This window comes from Aspergillus saccharolyticus (assembly GCF_003184585.1).
Source record: "Aspergillus saccharolyticus JOP 1030-1 unplaced genomic scaffold BP01scaffold_30, whole genome shotgun sequence".
Lineage (NCBI taxonomy): Eukaryota > Fungi > Ascomycota > Eurotiomycetes > Eurotiales > Aspergillaceae > Aspergillus > Aspergillus saccharolyticus.
In genome coordinates this window covers 109,459-134,489 of record NW_020290640.1, presented here as the reverse complement: position 1 = coordinate 134,489, position 25,031 = coordinate 109,459, and the positions used below count along the sequence as shown (strand labels likewise).

The 25,031-nt window shown below is 51.9% G+C and overlaps 9 protein-coding genes and 1 non-coding gene across 10 annotated transcripts; 6 read left to right on the top strand and 4 right to left on the bottom strand.

Moving 5' to 3' along the window:
• Window positions 1-1,393: 1,393 nt before the first annotated feature.
• BP01DRAFT_324248 (MFS general substrate transporter) lies at window positions 1,394-3,242 on the bottom strand (the record flags this gene model as incomplete). Its single annotated transcript, XM_025572818.1, has 6 exons — window positions 2,855-3,242; window positions 2,285-2,779; window positions 2,065-2,214; window positions 1,698-2,006; window positions 1,530-1,624; window positions 1,394-1,471 (listed from the first exon to the last, which is right to left on the bottom strand). Coding segments are annotated over exons 1-6 (1,359 nt in total), but the record flags the coding sequence as incomplete, so codon positions are not given.
• A 1,832-nt stretch (window positions 3,243-5,074) lies between these two features.
• BP01DRAFT_122064 (uncharacterized protein) lies at window positions 5,075-5,804 on the top strand. The gene is made up of 2 exons (XM_025570409.1): window positions 5,075-5,325; window positions 5,381-5,804. The coding sequence occupies exons 1-2, from the start codon at window positions 5,165-5,167 to the stop codon at window positions 5,601-5,603; spliced, it is 384 nt and encodes a 127-aa protein (XP_025428954.1). The 5' UTR covers window positions 5,075-5,164; the 3' UTR covers window positions 5,604-5,804.
• Window positions 5,805-6,330: 526 nt separating this feature from the next.
• aspf34 (cell wall protein PhiA) lies at window positions 6,331-7,313 on the top strand. The gene is made up of 2 exons (XM_025575556.1): window positions 6,331-6,833; window positions 6,894-7,313. The coding sequence occupies exons 1-2, from the start codon at window positions 6,533-6,535 to the stop codon at window positions 7,148-7,150; spliced, it is 558 nt and encodes a 185-aa protein (XP_025428953.1). The 5' UTR covers window positions 6,331-6,532; the 3' UTR covers window positions 7,151-7,313.
• Window positions 7,314-7,359: 46 nt separating this feature from the next.
• On the bottom strand, window positions 7,360-7,960 carry BP01DRAFT_122056 (uncharacterized protein). Its single transcript, XM_025570408.1, has one exon. It carries the CDS (start codon window positions 7,887-7,889, stop codon window positions 7,530-7,532), a length of 360 nt encoding a protein of 119 aa, XP_025428952.1. The 5' UTR covers window positions 7,890-7,960; the 3' UTR covers window positions 7,360-7,529.
• Window positions 7,961-9,405: 1,445 nt separating this feature from the next.
• Window positions 9,406-10,577, bottom strand: BP01DRAFT_384919 (uncharacterized protein; the record flags this gene model as incomplete). Its single annotated transcript, XM_025577554.1, has 4 exons — window positions 9,406-9,451; window positions 9,505-9,994; window positions 10,140-10,349; window positions 10,406-10,577. The coding sequence occupies 4 exons, from the start codon at window positions 10,575-10,577 to the stop codon at window positions 9,406-9,408; spliced, it is 918 nt and encodes a 305-aa protein (XP_025428951.1).
• A 377-nt stretch (window positions 10,578-10,954) lies between these two features.
• BP01DRAFT_384918 (uncharacterized protein) lies at window positions 10,955-12,088 on the top strand (the record flags this gene model as incomplete). The annotated part of the gene is made up of 3 exons (XM_025577553.1): window positions 10,955-11,027; window positions 11,071-11,328; window positions 11,418-12,088. The coding sequence occupies 3 exons, from the start codon at window positions 10,955-10,957 to the stop codon at window positions 12,086-12,088; spliced, it is 1,002 nt and encodes a 333-aa protein (XP_025428950.1).
• A 4,335-nt stretch (window positions 12,089-16,423) lies between these two features.
• Window positions 16,424-18,406, top strand: BP01DRAFT_302083 (uncharacterized protein; the record flags this gene model as incomplete). Its single annotated transcript, XM_025572057.1, has 5 exons — window positions 16,424-16,669; window positions 16,733-16,966; window positions 17,084-17,709; window positions 17,866-18,037; window positions 18,221-18,406. The coding sequence occupies 5 exons, from the start codon at window positions 16,424-16,426 to the stop codon at window positions 18,404-18,406; spliced, it is 1,464 nt and encodes a 487-aa protein (XP_025428949.1).
• Window positions 18,407-20,429: 2,023 nt separating this feature from the next.
• BP01DRAFT_367710 (uncharacterized protein) lies at window positions 20,430-21,563 on the top strand (the record flags this gene model as incomplete). Its single annotated transcript, XM_025576471.1, has 1 exon — window positions 20,430-21,563. One exon carries the CDS (start codon window positions 20,430-20,432, stop codon window positions 21,561-21,563), a length of 1,134 nt encoding a protein of 377 aa, XP_025428948.1.
• Window positions 21,564-23,253: 1,690 nt separating this feature from the next.
• On the top strand, window positions 23,254-23,763 carry BP01DRAFT_384915 (uncharacterized protein; the record flags this gene model as incomplete). The annotated part of the gene is made up of 1 exon (XM_025577552.1): window positions 23,254-23,763. One exon carries the CDS (start codon window positions 23,254-23,256, stop codon window positions 23,761-23,763), a length of 510 nt encoding a protein of 169 aa, XP_025428947.1.
• A 710-nt stretch (window positions 23,764-24,473) lies between these two features.
• Window positions 24,474-24,546, bottom strand: BP01DRAFT_t230. Its single transcript has one exon. It is a non-coding gene; the product is annotated as a tRNA-Lys (tRNA).
• Between the last annotated feature and the right edge of the window lie 485 nt (window positions 24,547-25,031).

The following is a 25,031-nucleotide window of genomic DNA, read 5'->3' as shown; positions in this document are numbered from 1 at the left end:
TCCAGAAGACCACTATATAGTAGTTAGTGGTGATAGTGATCGTGATAACCAGGGTGCTGGACCCTGTTTTTGACCTCTCGCAAAGAGGGTCTCTGGGTCTCATTGGCAGAAAAAAAAGGGGGGCAGAATCATCCGGGGTGGATTTCCTGCTTCCCATAAGGCTGAGAGGGAGGCTGCAGTGCTTAACTAGCGCAATAGTTACAGAGTTATGTAACAATAGTCTGTACTGTGCACTCCGCACACACTGCACAGTTGTAGCCTCACCGAAATGTCTCGAAGCTTCCCCCAACACCCAACAGTCTTCCCCAGACCAGCCACTCAGACCAGCCACTCCTGAGGTATAGACTCAATCTGGAGGCTGCAGGTCTCATCCGCCAACAAATCTGACCTCTGTGCGGAGTATGTATGTCGTGTCTAACAACCCAAACAAATTGACGTCAGTCGCGGCATTTCCAACCGAGTGGAGCAGCAAAGACCCCAACGACGATCTTTCCTCGACTGAGTATTCACGCATCGTTTAGTTGCTTCGCGCTTGGACACGCCCAGAGGACAGGGTTCTGGCCTAGATTTTGACGTCAACGGACGGGTGATGGGCTGGTTGGCTGTTGCGTGCTTACTCTGTACACCGTACGGAGTACTAACTACATAGGAGGTGTTTGTTAATCTTGGCGGGTTTCTGCTGGTGCTCGACTGGAGCCAAGGTGAAAGCTGTGTAAATCCAGTACTGTGTGGTAGCGATCAGTGCTGCAGGTCATACTGAACCACCTCCATCATTGCCACGCCAGGTACTGAACTCGCCACTGTGGACTGAGGGCTACTGCCAGGGGTACGGAGTACACTCGACCCTACACTGTGACCCAGTAGACCACAGAAATTCCATCCACATTAAGACCCAGGGTCCGACCTGCTCTGCATCCATAAGGCTGAAAGGAAGACCAGACCCGAACGTCTGCTCAAGTCTCAATCTGTCGTAATATTCAGTCTGTGTAGTAACTATTTGTAGTCACTGCGAACAGACAGATCTGAAAGTCACATGACCATCCTCGCCAACTCACCCATCATACGATCTTCGCTACTTAGACTAGTAGTCAATATCGCACGAAACATGCACCGTGTCTGTGCTCACAGTAGACAAGACACTCATTACCATTAATCATAACCACTGGTCTATCCAAAAACTATAACCCACCCCAGAATCTAGGCGCAGATGTATGCGTATGCATTATTTACAGGACCAAATCCGCTATGCACGACCATTCCACCCTACTCTCCACCGCCACCCCCAGGAAAAAATACTTTTAATGAGCCAGTTGCTATCGCATAATTAGCCAAGGTCACACCAAGGAAAAAGTAATGAAAAAAAAGGAACAAGAAGAAGAAGAAAGGTACTCACACTAGCCAACTTGCTCTTAGCCCGAATCTTCGGGCCATAGATGACCAAAACCCACGGGACGACGACGAGGACCGCGCCCTACCACCAGCAAATTAGCACGGTTCCTCGAATCGGACAGAAAACAGGATGGACATACAATGGCACCCAACAAACTCGATGCCGCAGGATACCCGAGATTCGTGAACAAGGCGTTCGTGACGAGCGGGAAGACTCCGCCCAGCAGATTCCGACCTACACATAACATCGTATACACTATCAGTAACCCGTTCCTCCCACCAGACAAGAAAGGGAAAGGGGGACCTACAACACGACTGCGCCGCAATCGCCGAACTTGCAAAGCGGTGGTACGTATCGGCCAGATAATTAAACACCGCCAGGTACACGGCGAAGATGCCCATGGTGGCGCACCCGATGGCCAGGGTGGGCGAAATCCACGCGATGGAGGAGTAGGAGGTCCAGCCGAACCAAAACAGACCCGCGGGCATGAGCACCGCCTCGACGCAGACGAAGTACAGCCGTGCCTCCGGGGTGTGCGGGAGGAGGTCGAAGCGGCGGGCGATTTTGTCTTGGTAGATGCTGATGATGGTGATGAGGAGGGAGCTGACGCATATTGCTAGTATTCGAGTGTCAGCTTGGATTGGGGTCAGGGTGGGGAGGGGAGGGGAGCATACAGGTGAAGACGGCACCGGTCTGCTCGATGTTGAAGCCGTGGTTGGTGCGGAAGACCAGCGGGATAGAGCCGAATTGCAGGTACAGGACGGCCCAGCTGAAGGAGACCCACAGGGAAAAGAAGAAGACAACGGGTTCGCTGACGAGCATGTCTAATCCCGGCGAATTAGCATCGGAGGGAAACCCGGAGGATCCAGCAAGGTGGCAGGCAGAGGTGCTTACGAAAAGGCCGATACACAGATATCCCAACCATCTTGGCCAGCGAGACGCGCTCCTCATCGCTCTTGACCCGCCAGCGGATGCGCCGCACCTTGCCCTCCTCCACAAGCACCCCAAAATGCCCCGCCGTCTCCAGTTGCTCGTAGTACCGGTTGATGGCCTGCGCCTTGCGACTCAGCAGCACACTGCCGCGCGTCTCCTTGAAGAACAGGAAGATGACCACGACGAAAAACGCCGCCACGATCGCGTGCGAGTAGTACACCCAGCGCCACGTCGTATGGTACACGATCGCGCTGGAGATCATCGGGGCCAGCCCCGTGCCGAACAGCGCCGCCCCGGAGAACAGCGCCATCGGGGTGTTGCGGTCCTCGGCGTGGTAGATGTCGCTGATCACGCCGCCCACCATCGTCGAGAAGGTCGATGCCCCGATCCCCTGCAGGATGCGCGCCACGAGGAGGCCGCCGAAGATGTGCGTGCCGCCGCATGCAAGGAGGGATGCTACGTACCAGTTAGCGGTGGATGGACGCTTGACCCAGAACCCCCAGATAATGTGTGATCCTCCAGGGAACGTACCAGTAAACAAGATGCCGCTGACCACGAAAATCGGGCGACGCCCGTTGATCTCGGAGAACGGGGCCAGCACCATGGGCGCGAGGGCGAACCCGATACAGAACACGGTGATCGTCAGGTTGTACACCACCGCGCCGACCCCCCATTCCTGGGTCAGAATGGTCGAGGCGGGGCTCACCTCACCGGCCGAGTATCCCGCTAGCGCAGTGACGGCGCAGGCGATCCAGGTCATCATCGATTTGCGCCATTTGGGCCACAGGAACGGGGAGATGTATTGCTCGAGGCTCGGGGGGTCGGGCGGGGGGGACTGGTTGGGGCCGGGCGGGAGAGTGATGCAGGGGGTCGGGAGCGGGGTGTCAAGCTCGAGGTAGCGATATTGAATCTCTTGCGTGGAGGGATCGAAGCTGTCAGGGCCTTTTTCGTCGGAGAGATAAACGTTGGGGGTGTTGGCGCCGGTCTCGGGCAGGAAGACGGTGTCGGTGGTCGACGAGCCCGAATCGTCGAGGGGAGCCCGCGGGGATCCCTCGTGGGAACCTTGAGGCATGTTGGGGTCTGTTCTATTTTTTTTTTTTTTTTCCAGGGCACGACAATCGAGGATGGGGGATCGATTCGAGGGGTCAGCACAGGTGTCGTCCTTCATCTCCCACCCTCTTCTCTGCAGCAGGGATGTGCAAGTGATTTAAAGAAGGATGCCAACGGTGCGAGTGGAGGAAACGTCGAATTGGAGAAATCCATCGGGTTGTTCTCCGAGAGCGCGAGATGAGGAGGTCCGGAGTTGGCCTCTCCCTCCGCTCCCTCGCTACCTCCATTGGATTTAATATGTATGATTGTCCAGTGGACTGCTTCTGCAGAGTCTTACGCATCTGTCGTGCCAATAGGTCTATATCTTGCTAATCTCTGCACGAAACCCTCCCTGGTCACGGCTTGAGGGCAGCACGAGAGTCGGTCGGTAACCGCCGACGCTGACGCCGTACGCGCAAAATTTGATCAGAATTGGAGATCCCCACTTTCTCCGAATTGGAGAACCGCAACTTGACTCACTCGGCCCTGCAGCCAATCGCATCCCTTCCTCTTGCCGGACTCCGGTCACTGTCATTGGACAGAGATTGATTGAATCCCCATGAGGTGATAACAGTGATAACAGTGAAGCTGCTGTACTAGTAAGTAGCTTTAACGCACTCTATGGCTTTGAGTCAGCACGCAAAAATCGATGCCTATTCAGGCTTGACATGGTGGGCTCGTCTGGAAGCGAAACAGAAGTATGAACTGTGTATCTCGGAATAGACCAGACTCAAGGGTGCGTCTACAAATCTGGATCATGGTTGAGTTCATGTCATGCGTAAGCATCCTCTATTTCGGGGGATAGGGTCACGGAGGAGCATGCGATTGACGATGAAATGCCGGCTGTGCCTTAGTAGTCGTGCTGGATGATTCCCACCACCTAGCATAAGCGCAGTCAATGATAAGAGTATCAGGGTCGCTGTTTGATTGTCACTCACCAGGAATCACCACGGTCGCAAATTGTCAGGTGGATTCACTTGCGGCGGTCCAGTCATACAGTGAAAGCTTGACATCTTGAAGACCGAGAAGTGCTTCGGATGCATTGCAATGCGCACCTAGGGATAACCCCAGTGCCCGGTGATTATGCAATATGGGCGGTGAAGAGACCAACAGCGATGCCACGACAACTGATGGACAGCTTCTTGGTCGCAATAGGTAAGACATCAGATAGAGACAGCCTGTTTGACCCTGAGAGGTCGGTGGAAGAGATATACAATCCAAGAAGCAAGACTGGCATGCGTATAATCAACAAGAGTAGACATCAGGGTGGCTATCCTCTATGGAACGATGAACCTGTTCGGACGCCATCAGCAGTCGGGACACCAGAGCTCGTGCATCGCCACTGCATGGAAGACTCCTCGACACGAGATATTCCTAGGATGCTGGATCCGATCTTTACTTCTACTCGATGAGCCAAGTGTAAGAGCAAAAACACTCATGGATGACCTCTATCAACGGCCCGGATCCGGCACGTACCACGATGGGCGGCCACAGGTAGACAAACCCCTGGCGCACACATATCCTAGTAATATAGCGCTGCAGCATGTACACCTCCAGAGACCGCCCTGTTGACTCTGCACAGCCGACTCCCAATCGAGTTCACTGGCACAAACAGCGTCAGGGGCTCGCTCGGGCCAGCCATGGCCATGTGCTTGGAACTATTTCCAACGGTCGCCTCACTATTTCCTTGGGATTCTGGAAGCTCATAGCCATCCTCCATGTCGAGCTCAGAACCTGCTATGCTGAGACAAGATGCAGTCATCTGACTCACTTGGCCGTACGCCGGAGGCACTCGTGCAGAAAGGGTCAGACCAGTTCCGGAATGGGTCTGCCAATGGTCGAGGGTTCACCAATCCATGTCGTTCAATCTTGCCCGCGAGAGACGCCAGAAGGGAGACAGGAAGAAGCCCTGAGTGAGCACCCTGAACAACACCCCCAATGCCAACATCGACCTAACCTGTCCCAAAGTATAGAGCTGAACCAGCATGCAATCAAAAATATCTGCCCGACGTTGCCGGAGTGGTTCTGCATAAAGCGAGGCCAATTTGCAAGGGCGCGGGCGGAGATGGTCATTGTTTCACTCTGTAGTCAAATTGACCCGCCAAGACCTGCAGCGCCCCACGAGACAATGATGCTATTTCTGGTGTCGACCGGCAGATCCGGTGGGTTGCAGAATGCGCCGAATGTGTAGATTGAGTGAGCTGTATCATGTCTGCGTGAAGGTGTGCTTCCTCTCAATGGAGAGGATTATGTTTCTGCCTGGGACGGGCACAAGAGATAACTTGGTAGTTGTGTCAACCGACTGAGTACACCGTATACACGTGTATCAATCGGCCGGATGGTGGACTCGAACCAGCTTGCAAGTTGCCACAACCGAAGGTAACTCATCCCTGATCTTCGGGTTTCCGAGACAATGTGGAGGTGGCTGGCCCACAGTCCGAAGTGATTACTTCATAGCCCTAATTATCCTGGGGAAAAACGCGGGATTCGCCGAATGCCCGGGACGCCGCTATGGCTAAGCCACCTGCGCCACCATGTACTGTACTATTCAAGGTGCTTACGGACTATTCAGATCGATGGATCTTCCTCTTGTTAGCATTCCTGATCAGTATCAAAGAGTCTTTGATTCACGGGAGAAGTAGACGAGCTGAGTATACCTACCTGCAGCCACAGACACTCAACCTCGGCTGCAAAGACAACATCCAAGTGAGACAATGTCTGTAAGGTGGGTCCAATCCAAGCCCGGCGATCATCGAATAACGGCGAAGCGAGCTGTGGAAGATGCTATTTCTGAAGTCCAATGTCTCACCTACATAGTTGCCTCACTCCAAATAGGGCATCTCCTCGTCACACCCCCGCCGCTAATTTTTGGGCTGAGGACCCTGAAGCATTGACTGACAGCATCCATCCTGGTTGCCGATGCAGGCAATGATGACGGACTGCGCTGCGTGCGACGGGTTCTTCGGATCGGGCTGGCGTTGAGGAAGAGATATAAAAAGGGTATCGTGCCTTCATCTCTCCCATCATCCTCATCAACATCAACATCACCGTTCCAACCTTCTTCACATCCACACTCAATACCACACGTCAACTCACCGACTCCTAATCATCACCATCACCATGCAGCTCAAGACCATCGTCCTCGCCGCCTCCGCCGCCGCCACCGCCGCCGCCCTCCCGGCCACCGACTCCTCCTCGAGCGAGACCTTTGGCGTTATCTCCATCCACTCCGGCAGCGCCGTGCAGTACCAGCCCTTCACCGCGGCCAAGAGCAGCCTCTTCGCCGGCCTTCCCAGCCAGAACGCCAGCTGCGCGCGCCCCGCGGAGCAGTCCGCGACCTTCTACATCCAGGACGGCGCCCTCTACCTGTACGACGAGTCGGCCACTCCCCAGGAGTTCTACGTCGACCGCTCCGGCATGGGTAAGCCTCTCCTTCCTTTAGACCCCGGCCCTATACACCGATTAACTGATTACGGAACAGGCCAGGGTAAGATCGGCTACACTACCGGCGCTCAGCCCGCCCCCCAGAACGCCGAGCGCCAGGGCTGGGCCATCGACAGCAACAACCACCTGCAGTTCGCCGGCAACGACCTGACCGCTTGTCCCAACAGCATTGATGGTGCCTGGAGCATCTGGGCCGCTGGCGTGACCAACCCCGCTGGCAACAGCGACTGTGTCGGCATCGCCGCCCGCGTCGAGAAGACTAGCGATCCCAACGGCTGCAAGTACACCGAGTAAATGCCCGAGTTGGATAGTGTGTCTGGAGGTGGTTGATCGCAATGCGTCGACTGTTTGGGACAGTGCGCTTGGGTCCAGCTGGTCTGCCGATCTACGGCTGGTTGCGCTGGGGAGTGAGGTGGAAGCAGTGGACATGGGGTAATTTCTGGTTAAGTTAACCGCAATATAATTCTACTCCACATTCTTTCGTTGGGAGTGTCGTGGCTGTGATGTGCTGCTGTAGCTATCTTGTAGAGTGTTCAACCAACTGCGATCGCACCCCTGTGCAATACCAGGCAGACAACCAGACAACCAGACAACCAGACAACTAAGCAAAGTAGCCACCAGAGGTCGGAGCTTTCGTCGATCGTGGTCAGCGTGCCGTTGGCCAGTACGATGTTCATCGCGACAAACTGGTCGGAGATGAGGCCATGGTGAACGTCTGCCAGCCCGCCATCTCGATGCCGGTGGTCGCTTTGCCGCCGTCATCACGACCAACCTGCCCATGGTCTTCCATCTGATCCGCACCGGGCTGGCCCGGGCCTCTGGCTGTGTCTTCCAGAGCTCGCAGAAGAGCTTCAACCCCGTCCGGGTTCCAGACGATCGGGGGTGGCGGGGGCCCCTCTGCCAGTCGCAGTCGCGGGAAACCCAGCGACCCGATCACGATGGGACTCACGTTGACCGAGAGCAAGGAGCGCATGATGGGCGATATGAAGATGCAGACGCTGCGGGCGTATCCGGCGCCGGAGGAGGCCACCATCAACGAAAACAAAAACAAAAACAATCACGGCAGTGCCATCGTCGTCTCGAATCAGATGGAGATCACCCACGAGACGCGAAGTAGTGGTCGCATTGAGCTGGACCGGCCGGCGAGGGCGACGCAGGGGCCGGATGAGGGTTGGTTCCGCTAAACCCTACTTGAGTTCCCGTTCTGCTCTTCGCCTTTTTGTTTTTCATGTATATACTTCAACTTTTTTTTTGGTGTCTCATTCAACTGAATAAACCACTCAATTGAATAAAACGCAATTAATTGAATAAATACACTCAATGGAATGAACCAAATGAATGCAGAATAGACAGCGCACAATCCATCACGTGCGGAGCAGATACAACCAGTCTGTGCAGTCCGGTCCGCCGCCGTCAGCACTAGTTTCATCTACCCTGTGGGGCTGGGGCCCAAAGGCGCTTAGCTCAGGTTTCAAGGCTATTGTTGATTCGGAACCAGACTAGACCATACTCCGTAGTACTCTCCGCTGTCTTTCGAGCAGGTTGACCCCAATATTGAGTTCCATCTTTCGGCCGGGTTTCTGAGCCAGCGGTACTCCGTGTATCGCCTGGAATCGCCTGGAGTTGTGTGTTTCTGTCTGATGAGGGCTTGACTAAGGTTTTGAGTTGTACGTCTGCCAGAGTTACTACTGGGTTCGGGAAGCAGGGCTTAGAGCTTAGAGGTGGTCCAGTTGGCAAGGCATGCGCTAGGCTTTCTGCAGCGTTTGTGGATGCTAGCGTACAGAGTATCAATGTCTCATCGGCTGGTCCGGTGTACATAAAATTTCACGGCTTGATGTCTGAATTGCACTACAGCTGGGTGGCGTGGGGTTTGCATGAAGACTACGTACATACTTTGAGTCTGGTGTAGTGGCTGGACCCTGGTGGTGCAGGTTGAATTGTGTGGCCTACACAGTGGACGAGGGAAGGACTGTGGGGCACAGCAGCCCATGCTCGCAGTAATTGGGCTTACAGTAATAGTCATGCGCGAGCTGAGCAGACACAGCCACGTTGGTTCGGTCTGATGCTGTAGTAGTAAGACGCTTGCTTGACTGAGGTCGCGAGTCAAGCACAAGCCGGGGTCATTCTCTGTCTACTCTAGCATCGTTATTTACTTTCTTAAGCTAATCAAAGCGCGAAGAACATCTGGATTGCACTTTCTAAGACTGAGGTTAACTACATGGCGGCTGAAGGTGGTGAGCGGCCTCGCCCAACCTTAGAAGGCCTGGGACTCCGTAACCTCCTAACTACTTATCCTATCTCACAACCCACTTTCCTTTCTTGCCCCTTGGTGTCATCCTGATTGAGCGTATCATCGCCCCAGTTGAGAGCCAAGGTTGAGACAGTTGCAGGTATTACTGCGCATAGGTGACCATCAACATAATCCATCGGGAATACCGGAATCAACGGGCTGAGCCAGCCCGCAACAAACAGCCATCCGACAAGCAAGACCAGAGAGAGCGAGCCAGTTGGCGAGAAGAGCAATGTTTCTGCATCGCTTCCTTCCCCTCTTAACTACTTCCCAGTTGTAGAAACACCATCACAATGGCAGAATAACTGCACGAAGTCAGCCGTTGGCCCTCTGATACATACAGAAAGCTTGAACTCACGCAGCTGTCGCCCCTATAGCCTCGTACGGCCTCGCCGTAGTCCCCAGAGACACCAGGGCCAGAAAGGCCAGGGTGAAGACCGTAATGACGGCCAGCTTGGTCGCGGGCCCGGTCGTGTAGGCGAGAATCCAGAGCGGGGCGATCAACATCGCCAGCCCGACCACAGTGGTTGTCAGATTGACGAAGAAATCAATACTCTTATCGGAATAGAGATGGATGCGTTCGCGGACATGCAGGGGCAGCGTCGACGGGGCGGGACCGCGTCTCCAGATCCGCGAGAGCCGGAAGCGGGAGGACCTTTCGAAGATCCGGCGGAGGGGACTCCGGTCTTTGGGTACGAGTGGGATGAGATCCACCTTCTCGATGTATTGCTGCTCCTTCTCCCAGATGGCCCCCTTGTAGTTGTGCAGCCAGTTGCGCAGACTTTCGCGATCTCGGTCGGCGGTCGCTGCGCGGTTCAGGATTTTCATGTATTGCAGGATAAAACGATCTGCCGGGATGTATCACATCGCATTAGAACCCATGTACACACCAAGGGGAAGAGCTTTGGAGCTTGAGAAGGGGGAGAGGAGCAAGCAGGAACTCTCACCTATAGCCTTCCATTCTGTCCCGAATCTGCCAGACCAGCTCCACACGTTCTTTCCGTGTGTCATGTCGTAGGGAGCCGTTGTTCTCGTCGGCCACCTCTCGTTGACTATAATAGCGGTCTATCTCATCCAGTTCTTCTTCTAACTGAACAATCTCATCCTGCATCAAGAGCAGAACCCGAACGTTCAATCGGTCGAAGCGACGGAAATTACAGAAATCACGATCGGACGATAAGAAGGTCGAATAGACGTGATACCCTGCGAGAGTTAGCTCTCCATCGAAGATGGCCAACGCAGAGGGTCCGTCCAACTACCCAGATATTTCCATGGCTTCTGGTCAATCTCTTCCTGGGTCAGAGTTGTATCTGTGGCTTCGGGGGCGGTTCGATGGGTAGAGGTCGAGGGGTCGCAGGTTTTCTCTGTCGCCGAGGCTGAGCCTACCTCGCTTGGGCCGGACTGGTGCGAATCTGTCTGGAAAAGCGTCATGTCGGGCATGAACAGAGTATGGCACAATCAAAAAGCAGCGGTGAGTTGGGTGGATGATGTTTTCGCTTCTGAGATTCAGAAGATTGGTGATAGTCAAAAGGAAGAGAGAGGTAAGAGGAGGAAAAGAGCGATGATGGCCAAGGCGCAGCAATGAAACCAAGAACAACACACCCGTTGATGTAGGAAGGAGTCGAGCCTAAGCCACTTCTGCGCCTCACACACACTGACATGGGCAGCGAGGCATTTGCCTGCATGAATAATTTCCCATTCTCACCCTTCTCTGCTCTTCCCCACCCCACCGCCACCCCTCACCGAACACAAGATCATCTTCGCTTCCTTCCCATTCATCATTCTACCAAGTCTGTCATCAGCCTGAGATGCAGTCTTCAACTGCTCCCACCACCGAGTTCCCCCACGAAAACCTGCTGCAAAACAAACCAGTGGCCAAATGTTGCAACTCCTCACCTCCCTCCGTGATTCCTGACTGTGAAAGCCACCCCCGACTGCCCTCTAAGCAACCAGACACACCTGGGGGCAAAACTCACGCCGGAGAGGTTCAACGCCGAACCGACCGACAGACCCCAGCCTTACCTCCACCGGGAGTCTCCCAGGGTGGAGAGGGTCGTGGCAGCCATCCTCGTTCCGGGAGCGGACGCGAGCAAGGGCGAGGACAAAGGAAACCTGGTGGGAATGGCGACGGCTACGGTAGCAGTTCCGACTCCGCCGATGACCGCCGTGATCGTCGAATTGGGTCAGCCCATAACTATCGGGCTTAATGGCGACAAAAACGACCACATCGCATGATGCACACGCTAAAGTTTATTGCGAGCTGGACGGCAGAGTATCTCACTGAAGGAGAGCAAAACCAGGAGATGAATCGGTTGGCACAGGAGTCACCCAACACACAGCCGGACGGTGCCGAGATCACCCACGCCAAGCTCATGGCATACGCGGAACAAAGCGAGGACATCCTGCTCCGGGACAGCCTGGCAGCCCTCCTGAGGCAGTCCGAGTCGTCGCCCAAAATGGATCAGAGTGAAGACAAGCAGCATGAACGAGAGTCTGTCTCTGAAGACTTCTTGCAAACTGGCCAACTGCGCTATCAATTTGTGATGATCCCGGCCGAGTTGATACCCCCATATGTATCTCAATTGTTTGGATTGGGTTCCCTTCTCCAGTGCCGTCCCCTCGTATTCAGGATTCTCATTAAGAATGAGACTCCCCGTTATGCCGAATTTGTCAGTAATGACCTGCTTGCCGACTTGGAATGGCACTTTTGCTGTCGGTCTCAGACCTTTCGCCGTTGCAAGCTTGGCCAGTCCAAATCCACATGCAATCTCGTTTTCGTGGTGGCCATGAATGGGCGGGTTGAACGAATATATCGACCGGATGACATCACCGAGTTGCTGGATGCGAGGCTTGCACGCCTGGACTGGTGTTGCCTGCTATGCGATCCAAGGCATAATTGCTGTCGGTTTGATGTTGCTACTACTACATCTCATTCTACATGAAGTCTCGCCAGAATGGAGGATCTCCGCCCGGTAGCCAATGCTTCATGATCAAATTCTGAGCAAGGTCATTTCCCAACAGGATAGGAGTCTCGGTTCCTGGGATATAGCTCAGATTCAGGCTTTGCGAGTACGGCTGACTTGTCTGGTGCCTTGATGGGTGGTGCAATCTGCTCGAACGAAGGGGTGCAATGAAGGCGTTGGGACTATCGAAATTGAATCCAGCTCAGAGGGGGGATGAAGAAGGGCGTTCGCTGCTCCACCATTAATCCATTGAAACAAGATATGCCAGTGAAATTTTCCGTCAGGACAAAACTCATGTACGGCTCGCACTAGAGCATTGTGGCACAGCTGGCAGGTTAACACTGAATTGTCGACTCTACTGTAAGATAGCAAACATAATCAAGTAAACGGGCTGATGATGCAGCAACTTCGCATTCCTTTAATTTTTTTTTTGGCTTCTTCAATTCTCATATTGACATTCGCGGGCCAGCCTTCCCCGCTTTTGACGCAAAGAAGGATTCTCAGTGTATCCTACGCTCTGGCATTTCTACCATCACGAGCTGTCCCTGAGGCAAGATGTGAGCTCTATGAAGTTGATGTATGAAGTGATACGACCCCCGGGAGTCACACCCCAAGAACATGCGGCCTACTGAAGCTGGTACCTAAATACCAACTCAACTCAAGTTCTATTGACCTTGGCACACCCCCCTGAGGCCCCGTGAGCCCGCCTTTGCGGCTAGCTACGAAGGTGCTTCCTCGAAGCCCAAGAACTTGCCCAGTACGCCAAATCCCTCCAAACCATGAAGCAACGCAGCCTGAAATCATGAATCAACGCAGTCTAAAAACCATATATCAACGCACATCCCACATATACACAAACAACAGCTACTCCGCCCGTTCCTGGTCCTCCTGTATGTACTGTATATAGTCTATACCCTCCCCGTGACCAACAGGTTAGTCGTTCCCATTAAACAGCGTCTTCGGCGCTAAGTCCCATTACTAATATCCAGCCTCGCAACTCGAGAACACTTGTGGGAGTAGTTTAGTTGGTTAGTCATACAGAAGCCTAATGATGTCACCGTGGCGGCAATGTTAACCAAGTTGATTAACTACTTAACTAAAATAGACAAGTGGCCGCCAAGCGATTCAAGGACAATTTCGCGCGCTTGTCCGGGTCATATCCGTCAAAGACAGCCTTGCATCCAGCACCGGGTCCTTTTGGCAAACCAATCGAATGGCTTTCAAACAACCATATTGCCGATCTTCTGCAGCCACCTCGCAGCCTTTCCAGCCCAGTCTGCCACCATTATCCATGGTTCGCCATGGTCACCGTTCACAATACTTTTATCTACGCGCGTTACCCCTTCTCACGCCCAGCTCCGATTAGGTCGTCCACTGGGGGCTGATCGGCACCCCGGCTCTCCTCCGTCAGTTAATCCCAGGGCTTGTCAAATTCTCCGATAGTGTGTCAAATGCCCTTGCCAAGAAATCATGGAGTAGGAATGAGATGATGGCCAGACAATCCACCGTAGGAGATTGAGACATGAACCATGTGGCTGCAGGGTTCTCTGTGACGTCGGAGAACACCCCTTTGGGACCTCCAAGAGCACACGCTTGCAGTTCGTCTGCCCTCGGGCCAATTTGCGTTCTGCCGCAATCGGTGATCGTGGTGGGTGGGGACGATCTATACAAGTGCAGCCCTGCGCCGAGTCATGCGCGTTTGGGGTGATTGTACGGGCGAGGCCTTGGTTCTCGTCTCGGAGACTAAGCCGAGCAAGGAAAATTGATGCGGGTGGTGCTGGCTGTCACCAGGAGGGGGGAGCCTGGAAGAAGGGAGGTGTGGTGGGGATGGGAAAAGATAGGGCTAGTGGACCTATCGAGTCCGGTGGAGAAATGAATGACTCGTTCCGACGAGCTGAGGTGCGGTGGGGCCCGGATACTTCTTTCCGCGCCCTCAGGGAACTGTGATTCGACACTTCATGGCATCGAGCTGTATGCATACCCGAATGAGGAGTCTCTGGTCCACTCCAAGAGAACACCGATAACCCTGACTGCTGCTGCTGCTGCTTGCTGCTGCATGTTTGCCAGGCAGGGTGGGCTACCTAGTAGGTCGTTAGCGCTTACTATTGCATCTCAGGCAGACCACGGCGCGATTTTGGCTTTGGGTTTCTCTGATCCACCAAGCACCACACATGACTGCGGGTATGCTCAAAAATAGCTGATGCAGACGTTAGAGTAGTGCGGGTGTAAGACAACTCTCTTTCACGCGTGTTTTGACGTGTATGATTCATCGGTTTGAGCCGATCGATTTTTCCAGAGAAACACCCGTGCAACCCGACCGTATCCTGTAGTGGATGGATGATGCTACGGAAGAATTGTCCAAGTATAGAAGGATACCAACCGACAACAGAGGCACCGACAGAAGATCGTTGCAGCCACTTGGGAGATTGAACCTCCGCTGGCATAATCTGACATGAAGAATTAAATATATACATAGTCTTTGACTCTATTCATTCGAACATAATAATGCCAGATATTTCTTAGATAAGAACTCCACAAATGATCAGTATCTTCAGCCTCGCAAGACTCTAAATACCTTAATGTAAGAAGAAAATAAACTAATGATACTATGAGAAGACTCTTTACCCAAAAGAGAAGAGCTAAGAAATAGTTGAGAAAGATTAATATTACTTCTCAGACAAGAGAGAGGAGAAAGAAATCAGCTATGACCTCAAGTAGAAGAGTATTACATTTACATAGTATATCTGAAATGGGGCGAGGTTTCAGGGGAATGTAGAAGGGGATGGCTCCCGGGAAGAGAGAGGGGGAAATAAACTATATGATAGGAACTAATACCTTGATAAGCAGTTACTACGGAGTACTAGGGCGAGGATATGTATGTCGTGGGGAATTTTCCATTTGCTGGGCGGCCGCAATAGTCTTCTGTACGCATCGGTCTTTACTTCCGTCCATTCAGCCCCTGTATCCGTGGTGGATGGATCGGCCATAAATCAAGTCCTGTCATGGACGTCAAAAGTCCCAACCAACCTGAAAGGTCTGGGGTCCGGGAGTGTCAGCACTAGTCCGACAGTGGCTAATGCGAATGCACCACCATCGGATATCGGGGCAACAACCTGCATGGACCCCGAACTGCATCAGCTCTTAGTGGAGATAGACATATGTCATTGGCGCCACGGAGAAGGATTCATCCAGCTCGTCTGTGAACTATGTACAAGTGTAATGGATGGCTCGGTGTCGACCCGACGAGCCACCAGGGACACGCAGAAGGGCAAGGAGCTCACCTATCATTTACTAACTTGGGTCTTTCATCGAGATCCCGTCGATCCGATTAATTACAGGAATAAGTCCTTGACATATACTCCGTAAATATTTTGTACTTTATTTCAGCCCGTCAATTAACCTTTCCGCTCCGTGACGGCCCGCCCTGGTCCGCCGATGAATAAGAGTTCACCACACTTTGACTCGTGTGGTATGAATCCGAACATGTTAGTGTCCTGGCAAGGTCTTCTGGTATAGTAGGATGCCCTTGGTGTAGCCTTATATGGCGTTGGCATTCTCTCGATTCCGAAATGAGCACTCCGATGTAAGTAGCCAACTTAGTGGATATGACGGATATAACTATTGTTAACTTAAAGGCATCGATCATAGTGGCTGCCTTACACCCAGGACTTGTTTTGTGGTTGACAAATTCTGGAAGTGATGCGTAGCATTGCATGGGACTATGGCTCGCCCAGGATCCCTCGATCGAGGTCTAGACCTGACAGATCTGCTCACATCCAGGATGTTATGGGCTTGAAAGCTGACTGCCACACTCCTTGTCGTCCTGCTGTCCGCCCGCCGCACTGATAAAAAAGCAAGCCAAAACATTACATGATGCGCTAATCTTTCCCCGAACGTCTCCGAGTACATTTACTGGATTGGACAGTCTGGTCCGGCAGCTCTAGCCTCTGAAGCTACTGCACCTCACGAGTTGCAACAGATGATGATCGCTCTTCGGAGAGACCCCGTGATTGACCACCGACAACCCATCCATGAGAGTCTAGAGGCCGAGTATCTGGAATTTGTAGCTGCAGGAGCCTTTCCAAACCGACTCAGGCTGACTTGAACCACGGCGTTCTACCCCGAAAAGAAGACCCCCCCTCCATGCTATCTCGTTTGGCACCAACGAGCCCGATCTCGACTTTAAAAGAACCATTGTCCCCAGCCTCTCAGGATCCGATGCGAAACGGTACACCGGTTCAGCTCAATTTTACTTATTCTATTTTGGCAGTCCATCAGCGGTCCGACATGATGCCTTCGATTTGCATTTTCTTGATGATTTCCTTCTTTACTATGTTAGCCAGTGCATTCAGTAGATTCGACACCAACTGCACGCTCCCAGCGACTCAAGACCGAGTCAATTACGTCTCCTCCCCAAACACGCGTGGCACTCTTAGCATCGTTTGGTCCTGCCTGTTCACGATCATCGCCTGTACCTGGACTGTCCAGCACCCCAGTCTTCCCTGGCAGAGAAAGCATTACTACCCCGATGAGGCAAACTTTTCCGACCCGAGACTCAAGGTATTAAAGGAAGAGGCTGAATGGAAAATAAAGGAAGAGGCTGAAAGGAAGATAAAGAAAAAGGCTGAACGGAAATGGAAGATTTCCAAATGGAAGCACGCGATCGCTTGGTTCTTAGGCACGATTTTTGCACCGGAAGTTCCTCTGGCCAAGCACTTGGGTGATCTCTGGGAGGTGCGACGCATGCAAGACGAAATCAAGAACGCAGCCAAGGAAAAAGGTTATGAACCCCTTTCTGGATGGAGGGACTGCCATTACCTATTCGCGCTTATGGGTGGTTTTGCCATGAGGACGAATGTCCGCAAGGCAAACCTCTGGCGACTGGGGAACGGCTCCCCACGGCCCGAAGTCCACAACGCCGGTGCCTCGTCATCGTCACCGGCGTCATCATTCCTGAAACCCTCGTCCCACGAGGAGGAGCAAAATCCGACCGCCCATGGCAATCACAATCCGACGACGGAAGCTGGAATCTCCGCCGCACCCGGTGGTGAGGATTCCATCCGCAGTATTTCAGAGCCCAAGCTGGCAGCAACCGAAGACAAGCGGGCTACCGACCTCGACCATGCAACCAAAAGTGAAATGGAGGACTATCCCCGCATTCTATCGCTAACGGAAATCAAAGAGCTTCTGGAAGCAGGCATCTTAACCCATCTGCCGGAGATTGACGAAACGGACATCATGGATAAGTCTAAAAAAGACAATCTGTTGAAAGTGATTGCAGTCTCTCAAATCCTGTGGCTGTGTATACAGGTGATTTCTCGGGCAGTAGGGAATTTGGCAGTCTCGCAGCTTGAGATCGCCACTGTTGCATATGCCCTCTGTGCGGTGATTATCTACGGTCTCGCCTGGAAAAAGCCTAAAGGAGTCGAAGTCCCGATTACCATACTGCAACTCCCCGATCGAGGCAGTGGATTCGGCAAGATTCTGAGCCCAGAAAGAAAGCCCACAGACCAACTCGATCTGCGGAAATACTTCGGAGACCAAATATGGAAGAGTATAAAGAAAGGAGAGACCAAGCAACATTTCAACGGAGATTTAACGTCTGAAGACCTATTGAAGAGTATGGAGAAAAGAGAGGCCTTGAAGGACGAAGACTCAAAGTCCGAACACCGATGGGAGAAAATGAAGGAAATGAAGAAAAGAGAGGCCTTGAGGGGATACTTCAACGAATACTTCAAAGTAGGCGAGAAACAAAGCGATACTTGGCGTTATATTCTCGCGACGGCCATTTCCACCGGCACCCTCTTTGGCGCGGTCCATCTCGCAGCATGGAACTGCTTCTTTCCGACTCACACCGAGAAACTGCTGTGGAGGGCCGCGGCGCTCTACTGCACCTGTTTTCCACTGGGCAATGTCTCATTGATCCTCGTCGAATGGTTCCTTTCCCCCCGTGTAAATGAGAAAAGACCGGCAGAGGGGACGGTAAACACGCAAGACCCCGAAAAGGCGGAAGGAGATGCAAGAGTGACACAGACCCATGCGGTGAATGAAAAGACAGTGGCGAACATCACAGACGAAGAGACGGGCAGTGCCTCTCCAAACCGGGGGAAGTTCCCTGCAAGAGTCACGATTTACCAAAATATCGAATTGCTATTGTCATTTGTATGGCTCTTGAGCAATGCTGTGTTTGTGTTGGCCAGGTTATATCTCATTGTGGAGATGTTCAGAACCTTGGCATTCCAGCCTACAGGTGCATTTGTCGGAACTTGGAGTGTGAACATGCCTAATATCAGCTGATTTGACTCGAGGCTGATCCCTTTTCAACTTGAATCAATGGTGGGCTGGCTGTGGTTTCTTTCTTGTTAAGCTCAAAGGGAATGTGGCACAACTCGAGCATACGTGATGAAGGAGGGCGAGTCCTGTATGGTTCTGGATCAAATCAAGTACTGCATGCTCCGTACTGGACGTCAGATCCTGGAAGAATAGCAGACGAGCTCCTTCAGTTCCGACTATTCGGTTCATGACTGGGACCGATTGGAGAAACAATCTCTTTGCGGGAAAGACGTGTTGTTATCGAACCGGACGGGGAAGGGCGATTAATTCCATCTAGTGTCTGTACCTTCCTTGTCTTCCTGATTTGTCTCGTGTGATCTTTATCAAACACATACTGTATCCTTGCTTGGTCTATCCTTGGTTTTCGCGTCTGACCTAGAAAACATACAAGATGACTGAAACTAGAGCAACGTTGCTCAAAGCGAAGGACGAGGGAAGCTGGTGACAGAATTTTGCCTCTTGTGGTCGGCTGGAGCGTGCCCCGTCCAGAAGCTAGCGTAGACAGTGGTTCCTCGGTAGTTTGAATTCAGGCTATCTGGGAGGAACTAATCCCATGGTGATAAGAATTCCAAGATTGGTTATGAAGATATCTCATAGTTTTACTACTCATCCTCCCTACAACGAACCTCATTATCATGCGGATCCGCAGTCCGTGATATGGCGCTCAAGCGACAGCTGAGATGTGGGGCTGAAGTAACGTGTCAAGTTCGATGCAGCTTATCACAGCGCTTGGATTGGCTCACAAACGTGTATTGTTCAATTAGTATTGTAGTAGGTGGTAGTTTCACGATACCAGTCCACAAGCTGGGAGATAGCCGAGTTCCTGGACTCTACAGCAAGCTGAGTCTGTGTCTGTACCCACACCCTGGGTCTTTTACCATCCAAGCCATCCAGTTTAGATCCGCTGTCAAGACCGCTAAGCCCGAAGAATGGCAATCCTATGTCAAAAGATTTGGAACAAGAATAACCATCCCGGATCGAATTCACTAAACATGAATGTGACTCCCCCTTGCCCTTGCACAATAAGCTACTAGTCCACGACAACCACAATTACATATCAATCACGAGTTCAATACGGTATTCACTTTCTGCACAATCACAAGTCCGCGTGAAACTGCCATTTCACTTCCCTCTTCAGCCACACCGGATCCATCCGGCGAGGCGGTCTCAGCTATTGCCCACTGCATCACGGTAGGATGCTTCGGCCCCCGTTGGTTAGGCTGAGTACCGAATACGCGGTTGGGTTTATAACTACATGCGGGGTTTGCTGCCGAGATTAATGTTGAGCTGGTACGTAGTGTATCACCTAAGGATGGTTGGAGGTAAGAGGGTGATCTCTGTGCCGATCGGGCGGCGGCGATGGTCTTATTCAGTGATTGGTGGTTTGACAGGGGCTAGTCTCTGAGTATGGGGCTTGAGGAGATGAGTTTTCATTTTGAGGGGCTGTTGTGGTTATTGGTAGTGGTAGTTGAGATTTATTGTGAGGAGGAGTGATAGTGTCTGATGATCTATGGAAATCACTATATGCAGGTTGCACTGGTTGAGAGTAAAGTATATCCCGAACGTAAGATCTCACTCAATGAATCTCGGACAAGGCGTAGATCTGATTTAGCAAGGCCATTTTCTAGTCGCGTACAAAGAAGCCTAATGTTAAAATGCGATAGACTATAAGGAATTGTCTACATCCTTCCCGTACATTCACAAAGATTACGCATGGAAATACAGACAATTCTTCCAGGACACACAGTTATACAAGGTCTAGATTAAATTGCGCTATAGAGGCTTATTCAGCTACCGGTTGTCTCCACTGTAATGTCTTTGTAGACCAACATCAGTCGTGTTCGTTGTCACATTACTGGCAGTGTCATCTAAAACCAACACTCCATCGCAATGGAAGCTATATGTATAAATACAATCGACTGAAGAATGATGTCTGTCGGCATCTGGCAGAGTCATGCGGGGAACTACACATCTCGCGTGAATAGCCATGTCAAACCGTTCATGGGGACTCCGAATCCCCCCCGAGCTGCTCCTTGAGATCTCCAAGTACACGGATGATCAAACCTTGGCCCGAATGGCCCAGACGTGTACAGAGCTGAGGAACGAGTTCCAGCCGGAACTCAAGAAACGAGTCATGGACTACGCCCTTCCGCAGATGACCCCCCAATGGCTGACCACTGGCTTCGTCGATGCTGTCCTGCGACATCTCAACATTCCTGAACACGACCGCGATGAAATCACGGCCATGTTCACCGAGAACTTCAGGCAAGCTGCGCAAGCCCTTTCGCTAGACCTCTCCGACCTGGAACGCTACCTGCCGCCCCAGCCCTTCCGCACTGCCATCCGAACTGATCAGCGAAAAGTCGTCGAGGCTCTGCTGCGCGTCGGTGGCGCGGAGCTCGCCAACGCCCGCGATCACCGCGGTGAGCCAATGCTGCATCAAGCCGTGAACTGCGGACACCCGGGCGTAGTCCAGCTGCTCCTGCAGCACGGTGCAGACGTCAATCTAGAGGGCGGGGACGCGGGTCGACGACCGCTGGATCTGCGGCCACCACTAAGCGTCCGACCACACATCTATCAGATCCTGCTGGACGCAGGGGGAATGCCTACTTCTGTCGACTTCTTTGGCTTGTGGGTCCACGGATTGCCCAACGGCGCGCATCTCCTCCTCCATGCCATACGCAACGCGGCCGCAGCCGGCGAGCACTGCGAGCCCATGTGGTGGCCGATTTTCGTCGTCGTGGTGAGCTTCGGCCATGCCAAGTTCATGGAATGCATCTTTGATCAGCGGCCGGATCTGCTGAATCTAACCCGGCTGCGAGAGACAGACGAGGAAGTGACTTTGTTCGATGTTGCGTTGTCTTTCGGTCGGTATGAGATCGCAGCCCTGCTCGTCCGCAAGGGGGTCCCGCTTCGCCAGGCGCCTGAAGACTCCTGTTTCTCGGACATGGGTGTCGAGGTCTTCGTCCCGTATGTCGAGGTCTGGAGGACGGTTTGTTGTCGGGTTCCTGAGGAACTTCTGTCTGCTTTATTTGAGCGGCCGGAGCTGGAGGATTATGCATTCAAGGACTTGGTTCTGAGGAGGGCCCAATCGATGCGTGAGATATTGCCCGCAAAATAATTTTGGATGTAATGAAATACTTGAATGAATGATAGAAAAAAGTGTCGTCATTCTATTTAACACAACCTTTCCAGACGCTGTGTTTGAAGACGAGATACATGAATTCTTGCGAAGAATTACCCTAATCAACTTCAACAGCAGCTAGATCAAAACCGTTCTCTTATCACCGTCCGTAACCGAAGGCATATACACACAAGCCAAGGACATTTGGGTGCGGTGAAACTAAGACTGAATTATTTTGAGCAACCCAATTCTTTGTTGCTCAGGGTTTTCCCCTCGAGCTGGGCTGTCCGGTAGAACCACAACCCAAACTAATACAGAGATCAAGACACCACCACAAGACTAATAACACAACTTTGGTAGTGACTTTGGTAGTACTGTTTCAAGATAGTCCCTAGACGAGCTTTCCTTGCGGCATTTCCAAACCAGATTCCAGAGACAAGGAATTGCCCAGAGGAGACTAGATTATAAAGGCTTTCCGGAGACCATTCAACAAAGAAAGTTGATACCGAGCAGATTCAAGTAGTCAACAACGATGAGAGTCTGATCACGCTCATTCGTTTCCAGTGCGACGGGAAAGACACCTTATCTGTCCCTGATGACCAAGAGGCCATTCTCGAGTGGGCGGCTGCCGCTCCCGCAAACGATCCCCCAAGCAGCCTGCGCGTGGCTGGTTTCTATAGAGAGCTTTCCGATGGGACTCGAAGTATTGAGTGGACGATGCACTACAAGTCTGTGCCGAGCCAGGTGACGGTCGACGCAGAATCGCAGCCCCGGGCGATGGCTTTATTTGGCGGTCATGATACTGGTGAAGAGTCTGGTTTGTCGGATGTTTCTTCGTCTGATGCATCTGATGATACCGTTTCTGTATCTTCCCTAACTGCTAATACTGCTTTGGTCTCCTCCTCAGCTGATAGTCCCATGCTTTTTGCTGTTTGTGTATTCTTGTTTCCTATGTCGTTGACGGAGAACCTGACGTTTGGGCAATAGAGGACTGTGTCACCAGATATTGATGTTCTCGGGTATTGCTTCTACTGGTTTATGCATCTCGTGGGAGCTTTCGTGGCAAATCCATAATCATCTCCACTAGGGTTTCTCTGGTCGGTCCATAGTATCGACTTCTCAGAAGGGGTCTGATAGATATCTGATCCATGCAATTCATATACCGGAAGGTCTTACTTACTGGTCCTATGACCACGATTAAACCTCTGGAGCTATTCTGCACAGCGTACTCTCGTTAAACTCAAACAACAATGCAAATCCAGATACTAGAAGAAAGACTCGGAGTAGGTTGAAAGAGCTTATACAGGTTCAAGGCAAATACTTCTGCATATATTAAGATACTACTCCCGGAGCTCCTCCGTACGATATACCCTCATTAAGCCAATAAAGATACCAAAAGATAGAATCTGCACGTTGGAAGGGTTTTTCAAACCGAGACAAAGGCCCGCAGGAGGCTTTGGGGTTATGTCGATGAACTCCGCATAAGGCTATCGGAAATAGAACACGGACCTTTTAGCCAACCCATCCAGAACCCCCCTCAGGGTCACGAACTGAGCATATATAATCCCTGTCACCCCACAGTCGAGAAGAAACATTCCAACCACCAACAAACCACTCACAGAACATCTTTTAACTGACCTATTGCCAATTAGGTACATTCCAATCTCCAGCAGAACAATCTCACAAGATGGCTCGGGTCCTCGACGCCTGTCATCAAGCCATCAAGGATGTTGAGCACTTCGCCCGCCAGCTCTCCGAGGACTTTCCCGGGCGCCTATTCCTGCACCTTTGCCACGAGCACGGCCCCGAGACACCCTTCGACTGGAAGGGCGCCACGGAAGACGTAGAAACGGCCTTCCAGGGCTTGCGGAGTGAAGAGAAGCAATCCTTCGTCAAGCAGTACGGCGGGCTGGTTTACGAGACCTACGGCGGTCCGGTCCGGCTGTTCAGCGAGAGTCTCGACGAGGGTAATGCTCCCATTCCCTTCGAGCATGGCGGACGGGTCGAGTTCAACTTGCAGGAGGATTGCGAAATCATCAAGCAGTGGGCTGCGAGTCTTCCGGCGTCTATAACTGCGTCGCCTGGAAGCCCTACCCCGACGAGAGAGTTCCGCGCGTACTACGGCTTTGAGACGATGGGTGGGAAGACTAGGACGAATGCGTATGTGGTCTACGCCTGGCTTTTTTCTGAAGCGTGAGTTGAGTCCTGCCTTCCTATGGAGACTGGCGGCGTGTTAGGTCTGGTGGCATGGGTTTCTCCTTGCTCTCAATCCGGTGTAACCGGGAATAGATATTGAGAATATATTGATCTTAGGCATTGTTCTTCTCATTGTACATGAATTATTGGAATCCATTGTTGTCGAAATAATATTCATTCATTGTTGTTAAACACTAGTACCTTGATCCGATGTATCATCAGCAATAATCGATTGTGACAGCTCACTTATCAGGTCTGATAGCTGAGGGTCTTTATTCCAGACCCTGCCCGCCCTATTTCCTTGTAAAGTTGCTAACGAGCAAGGTAAAGCGGATTGTTGAGCTCGATTCGTTTCTAGAATCGGTGATACCATCATGTACACCACGCCTGCTGTATGTAAACTTGCCCTGCGACAGGATCTTATCCTGCTCTCCATGGTCTCCAACCTCGAAAGCCACCGGTCCGCGTTCGGGTACTTTTTGCAGATAGTACGGCTCTCGAACACGGTGAAGCCGTCGTCGAGAGTTGAGTCATTAAGGTGAGTCAGAGATAGAGGCATTCCCTCATGTAGGTTGAGTGATGTAATGCTGGAGTTTATAACTGAAACATTTATTTTTTCAAGCCGTTTTCTACAAACACTTTTATTTACTTTCATGGATTTATTTCTCTGTCCGAGGCAAGGAGACAAAAAGAATGTGCAACAAAAGTGAAAGCCCAACGCGGGGCTCGAACCCGCAGCCTTGAGATTAAGAGTCTCACGCTCTACCGATTGAGCTAGCCGGGCTAACTACACTGAACCTTTAGAAGGTGGTAAATATATCCCACGTTGCTTACCTTATTGATCTCTATGGTTATCTTGGGTACTCCGTAGTCCGTACAGGGGAGCGGACGGGAAGCCATAGAATACAACATGAAACTCTGCTAACTGGGCTGGCAGTTCTTGCAGCATATTCAGCAAGCCTTTTCAATTGGGTGCCTTGGAACACCGTCTGTCAAATAGCCTGTATATCAAAGAGGCTCACATTTTAGTCACAAACACCAGCTATGAGTGAGTCGCTCATAAAATTTATCTAATTCTTATTGACACCTATTGAAGATCATACTAACAGGCTACGTGTGATATCCAGCATAGTAACCAAGAATCAGTCTCCAAGCTCTAAAAAAAAAACTTCTTCATGCTCTACTTCTATCGAAGGATCCCATGCAACTTTTTTCCTCTAGAATCTCCTCAAACCAACCAATCCACACTCCCCTCCCCCGAAAGCCTCT

What these genes read in the sequence shown, in the direction of transcription:
- BP01DRAFT_122064 (XM_025570409.1), top strand. Translation starts at nt 5,165, where the DNA reads ATGCAGTCATCTGACTCACTTGGCCGTACGCCGGAGGCACTCGTGCAG. An exon ending in GAGACAGGAAGAAGCCCTGA is followed by an intron (nt 5,326 to 5,380) that starts GTGAGCACCCTG and finishes CCTGTCCCAAAG; the next exon opens with TATAGAGCTGAACCAGCATG.
- aspf34 (XM_025575556.1), top strand. Translation starts at nt 6,533, where the DNA reads ATGCAGCTCAAGACCATCGTCCTCGCCGCCTCCGCCGCCGCCACCGCC. An exon ending in CGTCGACCGCTCCGGCATGG is followed by an intron (nt 6,834 to 6,893) that starts GTAAGCCTCTCC and finishes ATTACGGAACAG; the next exon opens with GCCAGGGTAAGATCGGCTAC.
- BP01DRAFT_122056 (XM_025570408.1), bottom strand. Translation starts at nt 7,889, where the DNA reads ATGGTGGCCTCCTCCGGCGCCGGATACGCCCGCAGCGTCTGCATCTTC.